This window comes from Papaver somniferum, chromosome 6 (genome assembly GCF_003573695.1).
Source record: "Papaver somniferum cultivar HN1 chromosome 6, ASM357369v1, whole genome shotgun sequence".
NCBI lineage: Eukaryota > Viridiplantae > Streptophyta > Magnoliopsida > Ranunculales > Papaveraceae > Papaver > Papaver somniferum.
Window position 1 is genome coordinate 68,640,922 of NC_039363.1, and position 23,102 is coordinate 68,664,023.

Sequence of the window (23,102 nt, forward strand, 5' to 3'; positions counted from 1 at the left end):
TCGTTACAAATAGATCATCCAAATTGTGCATAACATAAACATACTTGCATACAATTCTTATAATAACTAATGTCTTTTTAAACCAAATACCAATGAGCAGACTATGAACAGAGCACGGTTAGCTAACGCTTGCCGAACAGAGTACGGTTAGCTAACAGAATTAAACACTAAGAAGTAAATTGATTACTTAAACCCTGTTTGGATACAGAAGTAGAAGCAAGAAGTGCTTCTGGACTTCTCAGAAGTTAAAAAGTTGATAAGCTAGTTTGGCAATGGCTTGACTTATAAGTTGAAAAGTCAATAAGTAAGTTTGGCAACACAATAAAAGTAGAAGTCAAAATATATTTGGTATTATCAATAAAAAAAATTAAGAAAACATCATCAATTTTGTTGTTTGTTGCAAAGAAAATTTGTGCATCCAAACTAACATCAGATTTTTATTATCTACAGTTCAAAAAATGAGGGAACAATGGTTTTCTAACTGTTTCAACTTCGGTGTAACCTATCCTTAGTCCTGCTCCATAAGATTGGTTCTCGTCAGCTGAGTTGATGTCTTTGAAGTCGAGGAAGTTGCAGCATTTGGTTTGGAAGTTGTAATCCTTGCTTCAGACACAAGAGCTGATGGGGTTGGTGTTGCATTTTCAGGTCCCTGCAAGCAAAAATAAATAAGAATTTCCGCATTTTACATATAACAACTCAAGCTAAATTCTTGTTTTTCTATTTAAATAGCATTATGGGATTAAATACCAACGTACCTTGCGTGTGAGCTTCTCCAACTTCTTTTTCTCCATTTTCCGAAGCATTGTGCAAATACATTAGGTGCCGCGAGACTCCAATCTGGATCGAATAAATAATTTTCCAAAGGCCAATTCAATCACCGCCTGACTTCCAAATGCAGACCCTTCTAAAGTCCAATCATAACACTTATTTCTACTTCATGTCCTTCCAAATTCGAGTGCAACCAGCACAACCGATAACTCCCACTACAGAATTGACTAAGCCAACAGACAGGCCATCTCAACACCCATCCATTCATCACTTGTTTGAGTAACAACAAAACCAGGACTTGGGTTTGATTTTCCTGGCATTAAATCCACACCAAAATGATCCAAATCCATATTTTCTTCTTCATTTACGTCTGCAGAATCACCCACAAAACCACCATTTAGACAATTCCATCCAAAACTCACTGCAGATGCTAGAGAAAAAACCCACCACCGCCACAACAGTCACCATCTCCTTCATTCCAAATCCATCCATAAGTCTAGAGCACCCATTCTTGTTTTTGACCCCAGACTTTTAAGTCGCACCACTACTAGTTACATGAGCTAAGCCAACTACATCATCTGAAACCTAGCTGCAGACAAGACCACTCCATTAAAATGTTCCTTTACATCATCTGTATCAACCCTTCTTCAATTGATTGCAAGACCAATCAGTTATCCCCACCACCGACTAATTAAAACAATGAACCAAAGTACCCCCATTTGACATATATAATCAGTACAAGAGACATGACATTCCATTCCCTTGTGCAACCCAAAACTAGAAAACAAGATGGTATAATCATGCACACAAAAATTGAGTTAGTTAATTTATTTAAGATTCAAATACGAGAAGCATGGAATGGAATGAATCACCCGATTGTAATCTATTTAAACCATTACACCAAAATTCAGAAATCCCCAATTGATAAATAAAAAATCCCCAATTAACACAGATCTTCACACACCCTAAATTGAAGTACGATTACAGGTATAAGACAAAGTATGATTACAGGAACACGATTAATTTGACATACCTTATTTTTCTTCATCTTCAAAATCTCTGAAAAATTAAGAATCAGCTTTAGGCTTCGTCATGTCTTTGCAGATGCTGCAATAATTAAACTGGTTAACTAAAAATCAATTTCCCCTATTACATCAAGACCCAGATATAAAACTCAACTCTAAAACAAAATGAAAAACCCAATAATATTGAAAATTAGAGAAAAATTACGGAAAAAAAAATTGAAGCACAAAGATCTGATATGGTTTGTCCACCATCTAACCTTGAATAGTTTTTAACGATGATGAGAGAAAGAAAAATAAACTTTAGCTTGTTCTTCTAGCATAGCTCTTTTGATTTTAATTCTTGGGTCCTCTTATCTTGTATACCGGTATACAAGATAATAGGTATTAAATAACCATTTTTGTCTTAAATTTAATAATTATTTAATGTAATCATTAAGAATTTTCGTAATTCGTGTTTTATATTTTCGATAAAATAAAAATTCCAAACATATATCTTTGCAAAAGAAGAATTTCTACTTTCCACTCAGGTGGAGTCCACCTCACTATTAATTGATGATGAAACAAAAAATCCTAATGCATGATCCTTATTTATCTCTTTTCTTTCATTTTTTTCTTTTTTTCCTTCCTTAAATAAAATCTATATTTAAACTTAAGAAATTAATGCACAAAAATCAATTAGGTATCCTTGCTTTAAAGAAAAACAAAAAAAGAATTACTTATCACCATGTCATGTTTCTTGCCAATTTTTTTTAATAATTATCATAATTATACAAAAGCATAATTATTATAATTATACAAAATTTGATTTATATTCTCGCAATGTGTAAATCTTACTTGTTTTGTGCTAATCTACCAAAAGAAGAAACAAAAATCAGTAGAAACGTTAATATATATAGCTAAGAAAATTAGGGTTTTAATGTGATTATTATTGACCGTTGGATTAAATACTAACTAAAAATAAATAGCGGATCAGATATTCAAGTGTGTTTATTAAAAAATTAATTAGAATTTTTGTTGACTAAAGCTTACGAGTCCCACTGTGATAAATGACTGGGTCCGTATTTCTAGGAAACTCGAAGGGTTGAAACGGAAATATGCTATTTAAGATTATTTCAATATAATAACATTAGTTCCAATACAAGGTGATAAATTTGCACAAAAATGATTGTTTACTATTTCAAAACTCTAGATAAAAGTGGGGTATTAAATGTTCCTTAACCTCTATACGGGTATATAAGTTAAGAGTACCCTTAATGTTTATGTCAAAGTATGGAGATCAATAATGAAGAGACATAACGAAGAGTGAAGAAAACTAGGGACACAAATAACGAGAAGAAGTAACTTCTGAGAGAAGATGCTTTTCAGAGAAGCAAAAAATGTTGGCTCTGCAAAAAAGTCGATTATCTACTTCTAAAAGTCGTTTACAAAACTAATATCCAAACGAGCTTATGACTTATCTACTTTCAGAAGTAGAAAAGTTACTTCTTTGGACACATCCAAACAGGCTATTATTCAACTGAGTTAAAATAGTACCTGTAGCGACATAATATGATCTCTCTGGAAATATAGCCTTAATTGGAGGAGTTGAATAAACAACTAAATCTCCCACCATCTCCTCGTCATGTATGTTTATACTCATTTCTCCTTCTTTGACTTCATTCTCCTCTTCTAACTGTTCAGAAGATTTGTTTCTTGTCTTCTTTGTTCTTTTTTTCCTGCATAGAATCCCATCTTCCAGTTTGCCAAGTGATCGTTCAACATAGGATTTACCTGGATATTTAGTCCACTTTGAAAACCCTTCTGAAATCTCTTTTCTAAATTTCCTGGACTTGCATCTGACAATGACCACGTCAGTTGACTTGATTCTGGTTCTCCGTCTACATTCAAGTCAGCTTCAGTCTCCTTTCCAGATGGTTCTCCACTTGTATTCTCCACGTGAGTTAATTCAGTCTCTAAGATATCTTTGGTTGCTCTTCTGAATTCCTGTTGAGTACTCTCTGATCGTGCTTTCTGGATATGATTTCCTTTTCTTTCCATTCCTTCATTTGTTTAGCAATATCTTCAAGTCTCTCTACATCTGCAGGTTGCAACTGAATCATGTCCTTGTTATTGTTAATAATATTCTTCATGAAGATTATATTGTTCATCAATGTCCTTGTTTGTCCCCTTCTTTGATAAGTTATTTCCTGCTTGTCACATTCAAGATACAAGTTTTCTTCTGCCAGCTCCTCATTCTTCTGCCTCTATACTTCCAATTCTCGTGCTGGTTCTGATAGGTCAATCAAATACATCTCATCTTCTGTAACCAGATCAACAAAATATTCATTAACCTTCAAATCGGTGTGCAATACAGTGAGCAAAGTATTTTTTGGGGAATAATCTATTTTTCTCAGATTCTACCCTTAATATATCTTTCACGAGGGGGCGTATCCCCCGAGTGAGGTGCGACGTATATGAATTTGAAGCTAAAACTCTATTTTAGGCAATATATGGGGCTGTTTGGTAATGATTATAATAAGTGATTATGAGCTCATAATCAATTCTGTGAGCCATAATCCATTCTTAGGGTGTTTGGTAATAATTATATTAATCAGTTATTTTAATCATAATTTAAAAAACCAATTATTTTTATAAACAACTAAAACTTGTTTTTAAAAATTAAAATAATTGATTCTCAGTTTTATAAAAAAAACACGGGTTTTCTTTTTCTTTCTTTTCATTAGAAACTAAGCCGAGAGAGGGGAACGAGAGAAGCAAAAAAAATGGGGGTAGAAAAACCTAGATCTGGTTTCTCTCCTGTTTGATTTCGTCAATCGTTATCTGTTCGTCGAAGTTCACCACCTTCAGCAGTACTCTCCCTGTTATCTGTTCATCTCCCATTTTTTTGATCTGGTTTCTCTCCTGACGATTAATCTCGATCTTCTCTCACAGTTCTGTTGAAACCCAAACTAAGGTGGTGAATTCATCTTCCTCAAAATCTGAAGAAATTCTTATCAAAATCAAAATCAGGTAAGTTTTCTTTAGTGGGTTATCAATGTTTTCTTTGTTAATTTCAATTTATCTCCCCTGTTATCTGTTCATCAGCAACTCACGATTAATCTCGATCTTCTCTCACAGTTCTGTTGAAACCCAAACTAAGGTGGTGAATTCATCTTCCTCAAAATCTGAAGAACTTCTTATCAAAATCAAAATCAGGTAAGTTTTCTTTAGTGGGTTATCAATTTTTTTCTTTGTTAATTTAGTGTTTTGCTCTGATCTTGTTTGTGAAATTGCCCCACTGGTATTTACTAACATTTTCTTAAAAATTGGGTTCATTAGAATGTCGACTGAGACTGCCAAATGGTGTAATAGTTTGGAAAAAAGCCTATGTGAACTTTTGATAGTTCAAATACTTGGTGGTAAGAAGCCTAAATCATTTGTGAAAGAAGCTTGGATTGAAGTAAAATATGAATTCAACAAGAAAAATGGACAGAATTTTACTATGGATCAAATTAAGAATAGGTATAATTTGTTCAGGGTTAGACACAATGACATGAAGAAGCTCATGTCCCTTAGTGGCTTTGAATGGGATTCGGAAGATAAAAAGATTATAGTTGACGACGAAGGAGTGTGGGATGCATATCTTGGGGTAAATTTAATTGACATCACCCTCTTTGTTGTTATTGTAGGTTGTATTTTGATTTGTGAATTATTGTGGGTAGTAGTCAGTAGATAGTTTGTACTATTTTGACGTAGGAATACCCGGATAAAAAAAAGTATAAGACAAATGGTTGCCCTATCTATGAAGAGTTGTGTACCATTTTTGGCGGTTCAACTGTAACTGGTTCTAATGCGTATGCTTCGGCTCAGAGCATAGATGATGATACTCCAGCTAAGTCCTCGAGGAAGGGGTCGTCCGTTGTTGGGGTGGAAGAAGTAAGTGAAAGCTCAACAGAGAAAGCTAATGAAAGAGGAAAGTGAAAAGCTCCAGCAACAATTGATTATGGTCAAACTAAGAGAGCTACAAGTACTGCTGGTATGAGTGAAGCTTTGTTTGCTATTGCGGATGCCACAAAAGCTAAACATGTTATTGATTTGGATAAGGATCCTTTTTCAATTCCAAATTGTACAAAGTATTTTCAATCTCTTGATGGCGTGAGTGTTCGAAGTTTAATGGGGGCGTTAGAGAAGTTTCAAGATGCTGTATGGAGACAAGTTTTTATGTCACTAGATCCTAATAATCAGAAGGAATGGCTGAAGAGTCTCGGGTCTTAGAGTTTGTGAGAGGTTTTAGAGTACTAGGCTAATGTTTATGTCATTTGAACCTTTGTTGAAATGGTCGTTTCATTTTATGATTAAAATTGGATGTTTTTGTTTGTTTTGAGAATGTTAAAGACATGAATGCTATAAGTAACTAGTAGGTTTACTGATTAATAGTTAATAGATTTGGTTTTGTTAACTTGGCTTTATGAATGTGGTTCTTAATTTGTCTTACTTGTTCTTACTTTACTAATGTAGCATACTTTTTTAATGTAGCATACTTTACTGTGTCTCTCTCTCTTGTTCTTACTTGTTTCATTTGTTTTTCAGGAAATGGCCTACAGATAATAAGCATTTAAACAACATCATTGATTAGAGTTTTTGACGGGTCGTATTCTGAATTCAGTTAAATGGCCAAAGAAGTTACCAGCCAGGTAGCCTTCCTCTATATGAAACTTAAAAAGTTGGTCTGCAATCTTTAAATAATGTTGTTCAATATGCTAGACTAGACTAGATTCTAATAATTTCATACACTGTCTTGACAGCATAATTTCATACATTGTCTGTTACTTTGTTTTGTCTTTTGGAGAACTACTACTTTCCCATTTTTCAGTATAATTTCAAAAATTGTCCGTTACTGTTGATAACAACAGCCAATTCAAGTTAAATTGTATACTTTTGAAACTAGATTTCTGAACAGCTCATGTGCTGGATAGGATTGTTTATGTGTGTTTATTAGGTGGTGAACCTGGTGGTTAAGGGGGTTCTGGTTTAATGTGTCTTTAGATGGTTTTTTATCATTGGAATTGAAATGAATTTGATTTGGTTGGTTTTCTTGTGGTTTGATAAGAGTTTGTTGGTTTATTCATGTGTGCGTGTTTAGTGCTTTTTTGATTGCAACCGCCAATCTCTCTGTATAGTTTGTTTTTTGGATTAGTTTCTCTTTTTTTCATTTGATTTGCTTCTGCCTTAGTTTAATTGTCACTTCTGTTGTTTGTTACCCATTTATCATATATCTTCTTGTAAGTACATGCTTGAGATGAAATGAATCTTATGATCTGCTGTTTTTTTTTTTTAACTTTTTACTTATTTAGTGTTCAGTGTTTTTAAGACATTGCATGTGGTTTTACTTAATTTGGATCTCTCTACTTACAAAGAATTCATTCATGTTTCTACTTTGATCACTTGTGTAGAAAGTTGTCAAGGTTTAGACTGTTAATAGCATGTGGTTTATTGTTTTCAATTTTTCTTACACCCATCATGTATACCTATTAATGTTTATGGGAGCAGTAGACTGGTAGTGAATCTGAGGCTAAGAAGAATTGAATTTAATTCTTGTTAATAATTGTTTGTATATATTAGGATATGGACTCCGAAGAAGAGATTGAAGAACGCACCTTATTACTTGTGGTTGCAGCAGTTATAGAAAACGTTAAGGGTCGCATATGTAAGGAACCTTGTAGAACTTATATACTTACGGGACATCAACACATGCAAGAGATTTTGCACGGACATCCCCGTAGATGTTATGAGCAGTATCGCATGGAGAAGTTTGTTTTCTTAAGGTTGACTCACATTTTAAGAGAAAGAGAACTTTTACGTGACGGTCGATGGGTCACCATAGAAGAGCAGTTGGCGATTTTCCTTCTCACGATTGGATATAATAAAGATAATAGAATGTTACAAGAAAGATTTCAACATTCCGGTGAAACTATAAGTAGATACTTCAATGAAGTATTGAGAGCCATCATGGAACTTTCCAAGGAACTTATAAAACCTCCTTCTTTTTCTGAGACTCCAGCTGAAATACTCAACAACTCTAAATATTTCCCATGGTTCAAGGTACGTCAGATGATATCTCTTATAGCTTTGTCTTTCTTTTTCTTCCCATTTTTAACTTATATCCATAAATATTTTATAGGATTGTATTGGCGCTATAGACGGAACACATATTAAAGTGATTGTACCACTAGCCCAACAAACACCATACTTCGATAGGAAAGGAAATATATCACAAAACGTGATGGCAATATGTTCGTTTGATTTGAAATTCACATATATCTACGTTGGATGGGAAGGATCAGCAAATGATTCAAGAATTTTATGGGAAGCTTTGGGTAATAGAAGTTTGATGTTTCCTCATGCCCCTGAAGGTTAGTTAATTTTGCTATACATTTTTCCTGCAATGGTCCCTGGAAATTTTTTTTGTTTACAGTGATTATTCATTAGCATGATAATAAACTATTTCAGTTAGGGTAGTTCAGAATAGTTTATCTTGTTGTTGTGCGTATAAATAGAAAGATCTAATCTATACAAAGACACTCTCCTAATACTGTACATAAATATATTCTGGTCCAATATATTCCTGCAGCAGTTTGATAATTGGCCAAGCCATAACGATCTAGTATAGGCAGTAGTTTCAACCATCTGCAGTCTGAGTATTTAGGTCATATCCTTCATCTAAAAGTATGTCAGTAGATTTACGGTTTCAGTAGCATAACTTGTAGTTTACAATCATAAAGCAAGTGCTTGTGCAGTCCCAACAGCAACCTGAAATCTTTAAGACTAGTTAAGTTGTCCTCTTCCACTACTGGTGCTGGTATAGACGATGGCTAGTAATAACCTTACAAAATAACCATATTAAGATGAATAAGTGTAACTAGGCTCCCAAACTATACGCTGTCGTTTGTGTACCATGTCTTCTTTCTGACCAGAATGCTTTTCCTTCTTGTGAATTCCCTCTACTTGTATTGTGACTAACGATGTTATTGTTGTTGAATATTCTCCGACATTGTTTACATTTTTAGGAAAGTATTATGTTGTTGATGCTGGATATCCAAACATGCCTGGTTTTCTTGCACCATATCGGGGAGTTCGTTATCACTTACATGACCATAGAAGAGGAAGCAATGGAAGGTTCGCTGCAAAGGAGTTGTTTAATTTTGGGCATTCTTCATTAAGGAATGCAATCGAGCGAAGCTTTGGAGTTCTTAAATCTCGTTTTCCAATTTTGAGAGATCCTGCCTCATTTCCATACAACACCCAGGTACAAATATTAATAGCAACATGTGCAATTCACAATTTCATTAGGACGGAATCCAAGTATGATGAACTGTTTGCATATTATGCAAATGAAGAAAATGTCATAGATGTTGATACATCCCCGTCTGATGAACCGGCGTTTAGTGGTATGTACGCACATCAACAAAGAAGAAGTGAAATGAATCACGTGAGAGATGAAATTGCCGATGCCATGTATAGGTTTCGATACCGAAACTAGCTAAGATCAAATTGCTAGTGTATTGAAGAACTATGATTAAATTTGTGTGTTGTGGTTTATAAGAAAAACACTAAAATCATAATGATAAACATGTGTACCAAACAACTTCTCATTTTAATCATTTTTCATTTTTTGATAATTAATTATTCCAAAAAGTTGTTTGTTAAAATTTATTTCAAAAATGATTATGATATAATCATTTTTCAGTTTATGATTATCTATAATTATAAATAGATAATTATAATGGTTACCAAACAAGGCCTATAAGTGAAGTACATTTCAGATATGATGTCAACTTTGGTTGTTGATTCCATTTATTGGGGATTAACTTCCATTGTTGATACACAAAATCTGTAATACATTTCAAATATTGTGCCAACTTTGGTTGTTGATTCCATCCATTGGAGATCAACTTTCATTGTTGATACACAAAATCTGTAATATTTTTCAGATGGCAACTCGGTATCATTTCTTTAACTCCATCATCTATTATCACACTTTTTTTCCTAATCCTAATCTGAACCACCTCTAATTTAAATACCCAGATACAAAAAAATGTGCATAATAATACTTGTCTATAGTAGATTTCAGTTATTTATGTCAACTTTGGTTGTTGATCCATTTGCTGGGATCAGCTTCCATTGTTTACACAAAAAAAATTAGTATTTTGTACTAGGAAATTAAAGAGAGTAAGAAAAAATTACTTGATGTTTAAACCAAGTCATGTCTATTCTCTCTCTAGATTTTTCGCCAAAATCATTGCGAAGTTTCTTGCACAATGTGTGCTGGTTCCATCTTAGGAATCTCGGAGTTGTGGTATCAAAACCCTGCCTCTTGTTGATGTAGTTCCCAGTGTGTTCACAGAACCAATAATGGATGCAGAGAAATGAAAGAGGTTAGTTTTTACATATTGTATGCAACATTGTACTATATACTGGATGCAACATTTTACTTTGAAATAAATGTCTTTTACTTACCGCTATCATTGTAGTGCATCCAATAACAATCCTTTTTTTTTTCCTTTTTGTTTTGAGATGTTCGAAATCAAAAATTCTACAATGTAATCTGGCCATAACACTTTATCCATTTGTAGAACATGAGTAACCATTTCCTCACAAAGCTTGTTGTTCCAGAATCTGTGAAGAAAAACACCGCACACAACCACATGGCAAAAAGTCTGACAAAATACTCCGGGTCGGACTTATCTCCAGCTGCAATTCTTAGTTCGTTTTCAACCTCAGTCTTAGTTATTTTATCCTTACAATCTGGCTCTTTCTATGGTCTAAACTTGGTATTCAATAATTACCTGCATTCATCTTTGAAAAGGTGAGGGTACCCAAATATACCTCAAGCTAAAACTTTTCCTAACTATAAGTCCTTTCTTCGAAAGTGATTGTCTATGGACTGAGTCGAGACAGTACAACTAATCGGTTCACACTTCTTGTGATCGTCTATGGATACAAAATCGAGGCAATACAACAACGAAGTATGTTTACTTGATACAAAGGTTCGGACTTAACTAAACACAATAGGATTGCTTATCAAGTAAATAGGAATTAACGTTTGTGTAACTTACTTTAATTATAATAAAAGAATTATAATGCGGAATATAAAAGTAAACGACACAACAGATTTTATTAACGAGGAAACCGCAAATGCAGAAAAACCCCGGGACCTAGTCCAGAATGGAATACTCTCCGGATTAAGCAGCTACACAAAATTACACTAACTTCGTATAGTTGAGACCAAGTAACTAACCCTATAGTTCACCTAGTTCCTTCTGTATTCCCACGCCTCCAACTTATAAATAAGTCACGTACTTGGAACAATTCCTTTGGTTCGTATTCCAAACAGTAAAGGAACAACAAATATGTTTGGTATCAACTCTACTCAACCAAGTGATATGAGTCGGACAAAGGCTCTTTCGTTTATCTCAACATAAACTCCTTCGTCAGGTCCTTATATCTATCTTATATCAATCACCCAAAGGTAATCGATTATAATTAAGCCCAACACCTTTAATCCGAAGAACCGTGTTGATGCCGATCTACTCAATTAATCAATCCAATCTACCACAAGGATAAACTGATTATTAATTGGATCCTCTTTTACCGAAACAAGTATTGTGCACACCAAAGATTATAAAACCCAATTCAGATCTTCAATATCTTCTTTGTCTTCAAATATTCTTAAATCTTCAATAAACACCTGCACACAATCACTTGAATCTCTTGTGATCAATCACGCACAGAACAGAATCTGTTAACAATGGATTATCACAAGATCGTTTTTAGAATTAACAACAGTCTAAAGATCCCTGTCGAAACTCTGAACTAGTTTGAATGAATCTTATATCAGAAGAAAAGATTCTCAAGAATAAACAAACTAGGTGAAATCAGATTTCAACCACCGTTGGTCAATCAAATCAATCGAAAACAAAAGATAAAACGCAATTATCTAGTTTCCCACCAACGGGTCGCGCTAGAGCTTCTCAATCCCAAAGAAGACTTTAAACTGAGCGGCCGTGAGAGATTTCTCATAATTAGGTTACTCTCCTCTACGAATAGGCGGCTACACCAGTAACAACAACAAAAGAGTAAATCTGTTGTTACGAAGGATTAGTTTGCTAGAAAGGCAAACTTCAAGAATTTATAGACAAGGAAGTTTGGACACTAAGGAATTTCCAAAACCGAAAATATTCTCAAAATATTCATTAAAGCACAAATTCGGTTATTATAATTCCTGGAAATGCTCTCTCCAAAAATAACGTTCGAAATCTCTCGGAAAATCTAATTAGTAAATGCACATTACTAATTCTGTAATTTCCCTACAAATGAAATTAATAACCTTAATTAAAAGATTCTTAACTTACTTATGTTTCGATCCTGGGATTCTCTTCCCTTAGCCGTTAAGGAATATATTTGAACAATTAAAGAAATAAACATTCACAGCACGTGTTCAAAGTTTATCGACATCTTAACTTTGTAAGTTCTCTTTCACACTTACAACCTTGAAACCGATTTTCCACACTTCCAAACAAGTTAAGAATTGGTTCATCTTACTTTCAAGAAGTATGTGATTGATCAAACCAACATTCAATCACAATCATAGGTTTACGGTTCTACCAAAACAATTTTCGGTTCTACCTCCATGTGAGTACTGTTCATAGTCACACTAGCTTTCCGAAAATTCGGTTGACTAGGTACTAGGATAGGTTCCCCACATATATATGGTATCTAACTTATATGTGTTGCACATGTCCATAGGATCGGTTCCCCTTTTTGCTATAAACCTTGCTGCACCCCATACAAGGATCAGTTCCCTTTAATGTACTACACCTTTTAAAAGGACCGGTTCCTCCTTTCCTTTTAATTGGTCAGACATACGAAATCCGATCATACCACAGGTGATTACTTAAAATCGGTTTTACTAATAAAAGGTATACCAATACATAAGTCAGGCCTTTGTGAATAGTTCTACCAAGAACACAACAAGTTGTGAGTGGTTATACTCTATCACACATATTGGTTGTTCATAAGATATGCAATGAATAAAAAAACCAATAACACCTGACAATTTCCTTTTCGGTCCACAAACAAGTTTATGAACTTACTTCCTTAGAACACATGTAAACATTGTTCCCTAAGATGGAATCCTCACCTGATACCCATACATAATCACAATAGCATTCAAATGATTATGACGATGTGTTATCTACAAAGTTTAATGGTTAAGAAATAAACCTCGTATTGTATTCCTTAATACTATGTCTATCTAGAGTTCAAATATGCTTCGCAGTTATGTTTTCAATATGCACAACTTGAAAGATACGTTAGGGAATGAAACAGTTCAAGTCAAATATCACTAACCTCAAGTTGAAGGATGATTGTTGTCGTTGTAGATCCTTGCTTCTTCACATCTTCAAGACTTCGCAATACTTGTAATGTCTCATATCCTAATACTTTCAAGCTAACCTATACGAAGTTGAATCTAGTACATAATCAAGCGACTCTTAACATGAGTTTTGATTCACTAAAATATGACAACCAAACTTGATATACCAATGCTTGGTGGGTTCAACCGAGCAATGCTCTAACAATCTCCCCCTTTGTCAATTTTAGTGACAACACTCTTACATAATATGGATAAACAAATTACAAAAATTCATTACAATCCGCTTGATTCCCGATTCAGCAGCACAGTAATACTGCTTACATTCAATTCTTGAAAATGCCGTTGTTGACATTATAATAACAAAGCTAATACTCCCCCTAAGGAAGATAGGTAGATATTCAGTCCACACGTCTTTGTTATACCAATATATATGACATGTTACTCCCCCTTAGTCTGTGCTTTCACTCTTTCGTTGGATAAAACATTCAAGTACCAATGTTCTTTTCCCTAACGATGCCAATCAATATAAAATAAATGCCAGCATCACCTGTTTACTCCATATATTTCTCCCCCTTTATGTTACAAAAATGACAAAGAAACGAAAAAAATAAAGGACAACACGAAAAGAATCTTACAAATCTAATAGACTTGAAAACTTGTAGAGTTAGGCACGAGGGTTCCACACATCACATTCTGGTAACCAATATCAAAATTGAAACTAAAAGTAGTCTTATTTTGATATGTTACCAAGGAAACAATTGTCTGAAACAATTTTTCCAATTTAGTTTAGCAAGCCAAAAACAACTAATCACATTAGTCCCTTTGCTAAACCGATTGTTCAAGAACAACCGCTTAATTCGATAAGACCAAAATAAAGATAAACTCCATTTTTATCATCAGGTTCTAATTATCCTAAACTTAGACCTTTCAATTTTAAACAAGATAAGTACTAGGTTAGTTAACTAGCATTCCTTGTTTAGGCATTCGATTAGACTTGAATAACCGAAACCTCACTTTGATAAGAAAAACTAAGATCAGAATTAACTTAGTTTCTTATCCGGAATCGAATTGGACTAAACAACTCATCCCGTACACAAATTATTTCGTTAACCCATAAATAATTCATACAAACCAAAATAAATCAACTTGCATAATTATTCACCTCAACTGGAAGCAATTGAAACAACATAGACATTAAAAGCACCGCAATTGCACAGTAATTTTGTAATCCTAAACAATTGATACCATACAAAAGCAAGATAACAATGGTTTTTCTTAACAGGAACCAATTGAATCACACACACATCAATTGTACCGAATTTTTTTAAGCCTAAACAATTGATACCACACAATAAAGCAAGATAACAATAGTTTTTCTTAACTGGAACCAATTGAAACACACATCCACACACACATCATGAAATAAATCTCAATTGAACCGAAATTTTGTTAAGCAAAAGCAACAAATATATATATATATATAATATAAACTCAGGCTTTTCTTAAACAGGAAAACAATTAACTAACAAGATTGTTACCTCAAATTTCGCATCCACTTCTCCAATATGATAGCATCTTCGTCCAGGGAGAATTGATATCGAAATATCACCATGATGTCATCCTTATGCATAAACAAAAGAATAACAACACACCTCAACCTTTACCAGAGAAATGTTGAAAGCCGGTTTTAACAATTGCAAGCAAAAGTTGAAAACCGTCGATACACATATGCTTTTATGCTAAACCAAAACCGATTCAACATATAGTGACTTTTTCACATATTGTTTCTATCAGAACCCCTCATGATCCTTTGATAAAGCCTACCTACTAGGGATAGAACTTAATCTCGCTAAATCAAAAAGTCACCCAAACCATAAGGGTTCACAATATATGAGATCGAATATTAAGGTAGTAAAACCGAAATCAAGCATCCCATAAACATACATAGCAATAAGGTAAAAGCAATTAAGCACAGGCTATGTAAACCGAAAACTATCACAAGAAAAATTACTAATCAAATGATTTTATTCATAATAGACCAATACAATCAATGAAAGAAATCAAAAATTGATTTCTATTAAACTAGATTAAGTATTACAGCAAATAACTTAATCTCTTAGAAGACTTCTAATTATTTACCAAAGATTCTTCGGTGTTTTGATTCTTGGACCTTCTCTTTTCTTTTAGATGATTGAGTCTTTGCTTCAGAAGATTCAATTCCACAATCGACTTCAAGAGGTTTGATCCAAGTATTTTTTCATTTACTACTGTTGTTTCCAAAAGTTCACGAGTAACTTGAAAATATCCCATTAACGCAAGCATAATCTCAAGAGAGATATGACTCATTTTATGTTCCTCAGAGAAGTAACACTTGAATTCAACAGGAAAGGTTTCAAGTTTTCGTAGTTGAGATTCAATATAATATAATATTTTCACCCATATTTGACCGCAGACAAGAGTATCGGTCTAAAAGATGGTTTATATAATAATTCAAACTTGATTTCCAAGAACGAAATACCTAATTGTGGTATCTTATTTGCGAAAGTATACTCTTGGAAACAACATGAGTATTTCCGAGGCAGTATGACCAAAAGGTCATGAAATTTTTTCCAAAAACTTTGGTCAGGGACTTCCCAAGGATAGAAAGATACTCAAAGCATAAATACTTTAAATATACTGGAATCTAAAATATTTTTTTTCTTCAAATTCTTGTGCTCTTTTTAATAATTTCCCTTTTTATTTGAACCAAGCACATCAAGGGAAATTCTATAAACTAACATCAGTCGTTGGTGTGAGCTATTGATAACTCAGAATTTGTGAAATAAGATCCATCAAGATGTTTTTGAATATATATATTTTTGAGACTCTTCCAAGAATAAACTTCTTTCAATGTGTCACAACAAGAGTAATCTGATTTAACAGAGTAATCATCTTGATCATCATAATTGTGACATGAAGTTTTTTTAGTCATGTGATAAACAAAACTCTTGTATCGACCCAGGAATTTTTTGGAATATGATATCATCATTTGATGAGATTGTTTCTTGGATTCAATCTTAGACAGTTGATCAACTACAAAACAGCATGATCTGAAATCATTCCTTTTTGTGTGTAAGAGTTGATTATTACAACCGTCTGAGAGATAATCATTGTCACAATTGATGATCATTGATTTTGACCGGATATTAGTCAAAAGATTATCCCTAGAAATCCATCCATCATGATCCTTGTGAGAGGTGTTACAATGTTGTATATTAGTCAAGAGATTCTTCATGTTAGAATCACAAATCCTTGTTTTAACTAATATAACTCCTTTGGCTTGAGAAGATTCAAGGCCTTTAGATTCAGCACCTACATGAATCAAGAAATCTCTGACGACCTTTTTGGCAGATGGATAATAGGTATTATCCTTTAGATTATATTTTTCAGCAAGCTTTCTGAAAAACTTGATCTCATTAATGACATCTGAACCTGACTTCTTTTCCACATCAGTTTGTTTTCTAATTAACCCATCATGGTTAATATTGTTATCTTCCACTAGTGAACTTACAGTACATACCTGTTTATCAATTTTTGAAAACAAACTTTCTTTAAAAAGTATATCATCTTCTTGCTCAACGTTAACTGAATCAGACATTAAATTCATTTCTTACAGGTTGGATCGCACCAAACACAGATTGTTATATCTTTTCGTGTTTGCCTGCTCTGATACCAATTGAAAAGGCGAGGGTACCCAAATATACCTCAAGCTAAAACTTTTCCTACCTATAAGTCCTTTCTCCGAAAGTGATTGTCTATGGACTGAGTCGAGACAATACAACTAATCGTTTCACACTTCGTGTGATCGTCTATGGATATGAGATCGAGACAATATGACAACGAAGTATGTTTACTTGATTCAAAGGTTCGGACTTAATCAAACACAATAGGATTGCTTATCAATTAAATAGGAATTAACGTTTGTGTCATTTACTTTAATTATAATAAAAGAATTATAATGCGGAATATAAAAGTAAATGACACAGCAAGATTTTGTTAACGAGGAAACCGAAAATGCAGAAAAACCCCGGGACCTAGTCCAGAACTGAATACTCTCAGGATTAATCCGCTACACAAAATTACACTAACTTCGTATAGTTGAGACCAAGTAACTAACCCTATAGTTCCCCTAGTTCTTTCTGTATTCCCACGCCTCCAACTTATAAATAAGTCACGTACTTGGAAGAATTCCTTTGGTTCGTATTCCAAACAGTAAAGGAACAACAAATATGTTTGGTATCAACTCTATTCAACCAAGTGATACGAGTCGGACAAAGGCTCTTCCATTTATCTCAACATAAACTCCTTCGTCAGGTCCTTAGATCTATCTTATGTTCAATCACCCAAAGGCAATCGATTAATTTTAAGCCAACAACACCTTTAATCCGAAGAACCGTGTTGATGCCGATCTACTCAATTAATCAACCCAATCTACCACAAGGATAAACCGGTTATTAATTGGATCCTCTTTTACTGAAACATGTATTGTGCACACCAAAGATTATAAAACCCAAGTCAGATCTTCAATATATTCTTTGTCTTTAAATCTTCTTAAATCTTCAATAAACACCTGCACACAATCACTTGAATCTCTTGTGATCAATCACGCACGGAACGGAGTATGTTAACAATGGATTATCATAAGATCGTCTTTAGAACTAACAACAGTCTAAAGATCCATGTCGAAACTCTGAACTAGTTTGAGTGAATCTTATATCAGAAGAGAAGATTCTCAATAATAAACAAACTAGGTGCAATCAGATTTCAACCACCGTTAGTCAATCAAATCAATCGAAAACAAAAGATAAACCGCATTATCTAGTTTCTCACCAACGGGTCGCGCTAGAGCTTCTCAATCCCAAAGAATACTTTAAACTAAGCGGCCGTAAGAGATTTCGCCTAATTAGGTTACTCTTCTCTCCGAATAGGCGGCTACACCAGTAACAACAACAAAAGAGTAAATCTGTTGTTACGAAGGATTAGTTTGCTAGAAAGGCAAACTTCAAGTATTTATAGACAAGGAAGTTTGGAAACCAAGGAATTTCCAAAACCGAAATTATTCTCAAGATATTCATTAAAGCACAAATTCGGTTTCCATAATTCCTGGAAATGCTCTGTCCAAAAATAACGATCGAAATCTCTCGGAAAATCTTATTAGTAAATGCACATTACTAATTCTGTAATTTCCCTACAAAATGAAATTAATAACCTTAATTGAAAGATTCTTAACTTACTTATGTTTCGATCCTGGGATTCTCTTCCCTTAGCCGTTAAGGAATATCTTTGAAAAATTAAAGAAATAAACATTCACAGCACGTGTTCAAAGTTTGTCGACATCTTAACTTTTTAAGTTCTCTTTCACATTTACAACCTTGAAATCGATTTTCTACACTTCCAAACAAGTTTAGAATTGGTTCATATGACTTTTAAGAACTATGTGATTGGTCAAACCAACATTCAATCACAATCATGGGTTTACGGTTCTACCAAACAAGTTTCGGTTCTACCTCCATGTGAGTACTGTGCATAGTCACACTAGCTTTCCAAAAATTCGGTTGACTAGGTACTAGGATCAGTTCCGCACATATATATGGTATCTAACTTATATGTGTTGCACATGTCCATAGGATCGGTTTCCCTTTATGCTATAAACCTTGCTGCACCCTATACAAGGATCGGTTCCCTTTGATATACTGCACCCTTTATAAGGATCGGTTCCTCCTTTCCTTTTAATTGGTCAGACATACAAAATCCGATCATACCACAAGTGATTACTTAAGATCGGTTTTACTAATAAAAGTTATACCAATACATAAGTCAGGCCTTTGTGAAGAGTTCTACCAAGAACACAACAAGTTGTGAGCGGTTATACTCTATCACACGTATTGGTTGTTCACAAGATATGCAATGAATAACAAAACCAATAACACCTGGCAATTTCCTTTTCGGTCCACAAACAAGTTTATGAACATACTTCCTTAGAACACATGTAAACATTGTTCCCTAGGATGAAATCCTCACCTCATACCCATACAAAATCACAATATCGTTCAAATTATTATGGCGATGTCTTATCTACGAAGTTTAATGGTTAAGCAATAAACCTCGTATTGTATTCCTTAATACCATGTCTATCTAGAGTTCAAATATGCTTCGCATTTATGTTTTCAATATGCACGACTTGAAAGATACGTTAGGGAATGAAACAGTTTAAGTCAAATATCACTAACCTCAAGTGGAAGGATGATTGTTGTCGTTTAAGCTCCTTGCTTCTTCACATCTTCAAGACTTCGCAATACTTGTAATGTCTCATATCCTAATACTTTCAAGCTAACCTATATGAAGTTGACTCTAATACATAATCAAGCGAATCTTAACATGAGTTTTAATTCACTAAAATATGACAACCAAACTTGACATACCAACGCTTGTTTGGTTCAACCGAGCAATGCTTTAATAATCTTGGTGATTTGATTTGAGTCTCCTTTTGAAAATCTTCACTCTCTATAATTCTTCTCATTTTGAAGATCAATGCAAATTCCCTTGCTTCCACAGAGCACTCTGTATAATTCTTCTCATTTTTGGGATCTCCAAATGCGATATTGTTTGTTTCTTTATTAAATCCACTAAGCAGCAGCCGTATTGCAAGATTGATTCTTTCTAACCATTTAGGAGTCACTATACTGTTGTTGTCTGCTGTGTAGAATGGGCTGAAGAAATCCCACAAAGGATTGGTCTTCAGTGCTTTTGCAAGGATTGGTTTCTTCTTATTTCCTTCTTCTTCTACTTCAAACAACTTGTATAGAAAACTCCCCATTTCAGCCAATGGAATGAGGCCTCCTTTGAATGTAACTTCGTTCTCCCTTGGCCTAGTTGCATACATGCAACTCAACCATTGACTTATTTATTTTTAATAGTTAAACAACTTAATGATATGGAAGCATAAAATACAAATCAATATTGTTACCTTTGAGTTTCTTTTCCGGCTTCGCATCTTCGTTTACTTTTTCTTCCTCTGTTTCTTCTCCCTCCTCCTCTGATTTGTTCTCTTCTTCGTATGAATTTTGTTCTTCCTCTTCTTATGATTCTTCAATTACCATCTTCTTCTTTCTTTTACCTGATGGTTCCTCTTCATTTTTATTCTTCTTCTTCTTCACATTTTCTTTCTGTTCATCATCTAATTTCTTTTTGTTCTCCTTCTTTCTTTTTGTTGCTTTAACTATTTCAATCTCTTGTGATTCGTCTTCTTATGAATCTTCTTGTCCCTCTTCTGTTCTTTTTGTTTCTTTGACTTGTTCATTCTGTTGTTGTTTTTCTACTTTGTACTTCTTTTAATCTGTTGTTGTTTTTCTTCCAATAACTTCTTCAGTTTGTTTCCTATATCTTTTGGAATCTGTTTCGGTTGATCCTCTTCTTGATTCTTTTGGATTAACCGCGGTGATCTCCTCATTTGATTGTTATATTTCAAATAGAAGTAATATAGTCAGCATTCTTATTCATTCAATAACATAACAACAACAACAACAGTTGAACAGTTAGTAAAATGGGATCAACTCCTATTGTTGATCCTATCTAATGTGATCAACTCATGTTGTTGACAACTACTGGTATATTTGTACTTGGTTTTTAATTGTTATGGGATCAACTACTATTGTTGATCCCATCAATGAAATAAACCCATATTGTTGATCCCATTAATTAGATCAAATTCTGTTGTTGAAAAGAAGGGAAAAAAAGAAGGGAATGGCATGTTCACCAACAAAAATGATAAAAAAAACTACTTCTAAGTAATGAGATCACTTACAATAACATTTATTTGCTGTCAACTTTGGTTGTTGACACAATTTTATGGGATCAACTCTTATTGTTGACCCCATATATGGTCTACCATTAGCATCACCAACAACAACTGAAACATCAACTTTTTTATTCTTATTTCATTGAACTTTTTTATTCTTATTTCAACAGATAACTGTAACATTATTCATCAAATATTTGTAGAATCAACATGCTATTATTTTAGATTACAACTCACAAAACACAGAGAATAAACTATTTTATGGGATCAACTCTTATTATTGACCCCCTATTAACATCAACATCAACTGAAACTTGATTTTTTTGCATACCTTTTTGACATAAACATGCAAATACTGAAGAACACACACACACACAGAGAACAATATATGGTGTGAAAATCAAAATCAACTGAAGAAATCATTCCTTACCTCTTTTATCTGAAACTGCAACTGATGAAAATGAAAATCAACTCCAACGTCTGAAACAGCCTAAACTAACTTAAAACCAAAATCAATCAATTCGATATGAAACTAATTAGATACCAAATCAAATCAAACATATTAGTATTAGGAATTGATGATAAATCATACATGCAATAATTTTTTTTCTTCAAATGGAATCTGATTTCAAAATCGAAATCGTAAAACTGTAATTAGTCAAAATCAACACCAAAATAGTCACAAAGTACAATACATCTATGGGGATTTTAGTGTTTTTACCTGTGTAATCTTTATGTTGTTCTTGAAACTCAGTAAACTCACTAATACCTAATTTTAGATCATTTTTGCACTGTTTTTTATTTTCTTCAAAGTACAGATGATTCAAATGATGCGGTTATGATGATATATATATATCGACGGTTTTGTTTCTGTTTTTGATCGACGTTTTTTCTTTCAGTTTCGTTTTCAAAATATGTTGCTGCAGTTACGGCAACTGGATGAACGAGAAGAAGGAGGAGAGATACAAATCTTGAATGATTTGGAAACGACTACTGCACTAAATAACTTTGTAACGTTATAATCCTGAAATATATTGATGGGTACATTTGTAATCTGACATTTCGGATATTTTAGTGGAGGGTATTTTTGTTGGGCCTCTATTATAGAGGTATTTAATTAATGTACCCTTAAAGATACCCTTTTCCTTGATACAAATCCTAATCCCAAAGCTCCGGATCCTCCTGTACCCAAGTTCTTTGTCTCTTCCTGTACCATTCAATAACAAATTGACACGTGTAATTTGACAGCTAAGAAATTAACGTCGTTGATTCCCGTAAGGGAAACCCGTTAAAAGTCGTGATGTGACGAGGTCTTCCTCGTGACAGCCTTTGTAAGGGTAAAACTTTTAACCCTTGGATGTTACATGATAGATAGGCACACATCCCAAGGTAAGATTTAAGAAATAAAATTACATAAAAATATTTTCTAGCGTTTTGATTTATATGTCTTATTTTTTACATCCTGAATTAAATTTTTATTTTCATCTTAGTCCTTCTATAATAGCAAATAAGAAATTGATGGTGAAAATGTTCTTTTTTTTCCCGGTCAAATAAAATTAAAAAAGCGAAAAACTGTACAAGGACTAGGACTTCCTAATGACTAGCCGCTAGGCCACTCACTGGAAAACCAATTTGAAACGATAATAAACCCTTCCAAGTCATTCTACAGATGGAATAAAATCTGGCCCACCCTCAAAAAACTCAAAAATATCCTCAACCAGCAAACATGCTTGCTTGGCCGAGGCATCAGCTGAAAAATTAACCTCCCTATAGCTATGAATATAATGAACATTGGTGTAGAAAGACTTCGCAATTTTCCACGGCAGCGCGTCCTCTTGAAAAGCTTGAATGCAACTCTTCGAATCAGCACAAATGCAAATACTCCGCAGATTCCATCTCTTAGCCATAATCGCACCATAAATAATCGCACATACTTCCGCGTAGAAATTTGTTTGCCAACCAAGACCAACACAGAGAACACCAAGCACCTCCGAACTTGCATCATGGAAAACAACACCTGAACCAGCTTGGCCTGGGTTTCCGAAAGAAGCACCATCAC

General features: G+C 33.9%; 2 protein-coding genes and 1 long non-coding RNA gene across 4 annotated transcripts; 2 read left to right on the plus strand and 1 right to left on the minus strand.

Moving 5' to 3' along the window:
- Positions 1–328: 328 nt before the first annotated feature.
- Positions 329–2,189, minus strand: LOC113287879. Of its 2 annotated transcripts, XR_003330373.1 has the most exons (4): positions 2,051–2,189; positions 1,802–1,875; positions 756–1,545; positions 329–649 (listed from the first exon to the last, which is right to left on the minus strand). It is a non-coding gene; the product is annotated as an uncharacterized LOC113287879 (long non-coding RNA). The 2 variants fall into 2 exon arrangements; XR_003330372.1 differs by having other exon boundaries at positions 1,802–2,146.
- Positions 2,190–3,942: 1,753 nt separating this feature from the next.
- Positions 3,943–6,047, plus strand: LOC113290891. The gene is made up of 6 exons (XM_026540478.1): positions 3,943–4,094; positions 4,725–4,802; positions 4,911–4,988; positions 5,112–5,421; positions 5,529–5,708; positions 5,790–6,047. Exons 1-6 carry the CDS (start codon positions 3,943–3,945, stop codon positions 6,045–6,047), a joined length of 1,056 nt encoding a protein of 351 aa, XP_026396263.1.
- A 2,008-nt stretch (positions 6,048–8,055) lies between these two features.
- On the plus strand, positions 8,056–9,312 carry LOC113290892. Its single transcript, XM_026540479.1, has 2 exons — positions 8,056–8,185; positions 8,840–9,312. Exons 1-2 carry the CDS (start codon positions 8,056–8,058, stop codon positions 9,310–9,312), a joined length of 603 nt encoding a protein of 200 aa, XP_026396264.1.
- Positions 9,313–23,102: the final 13,790 nt, after the last annotated feature.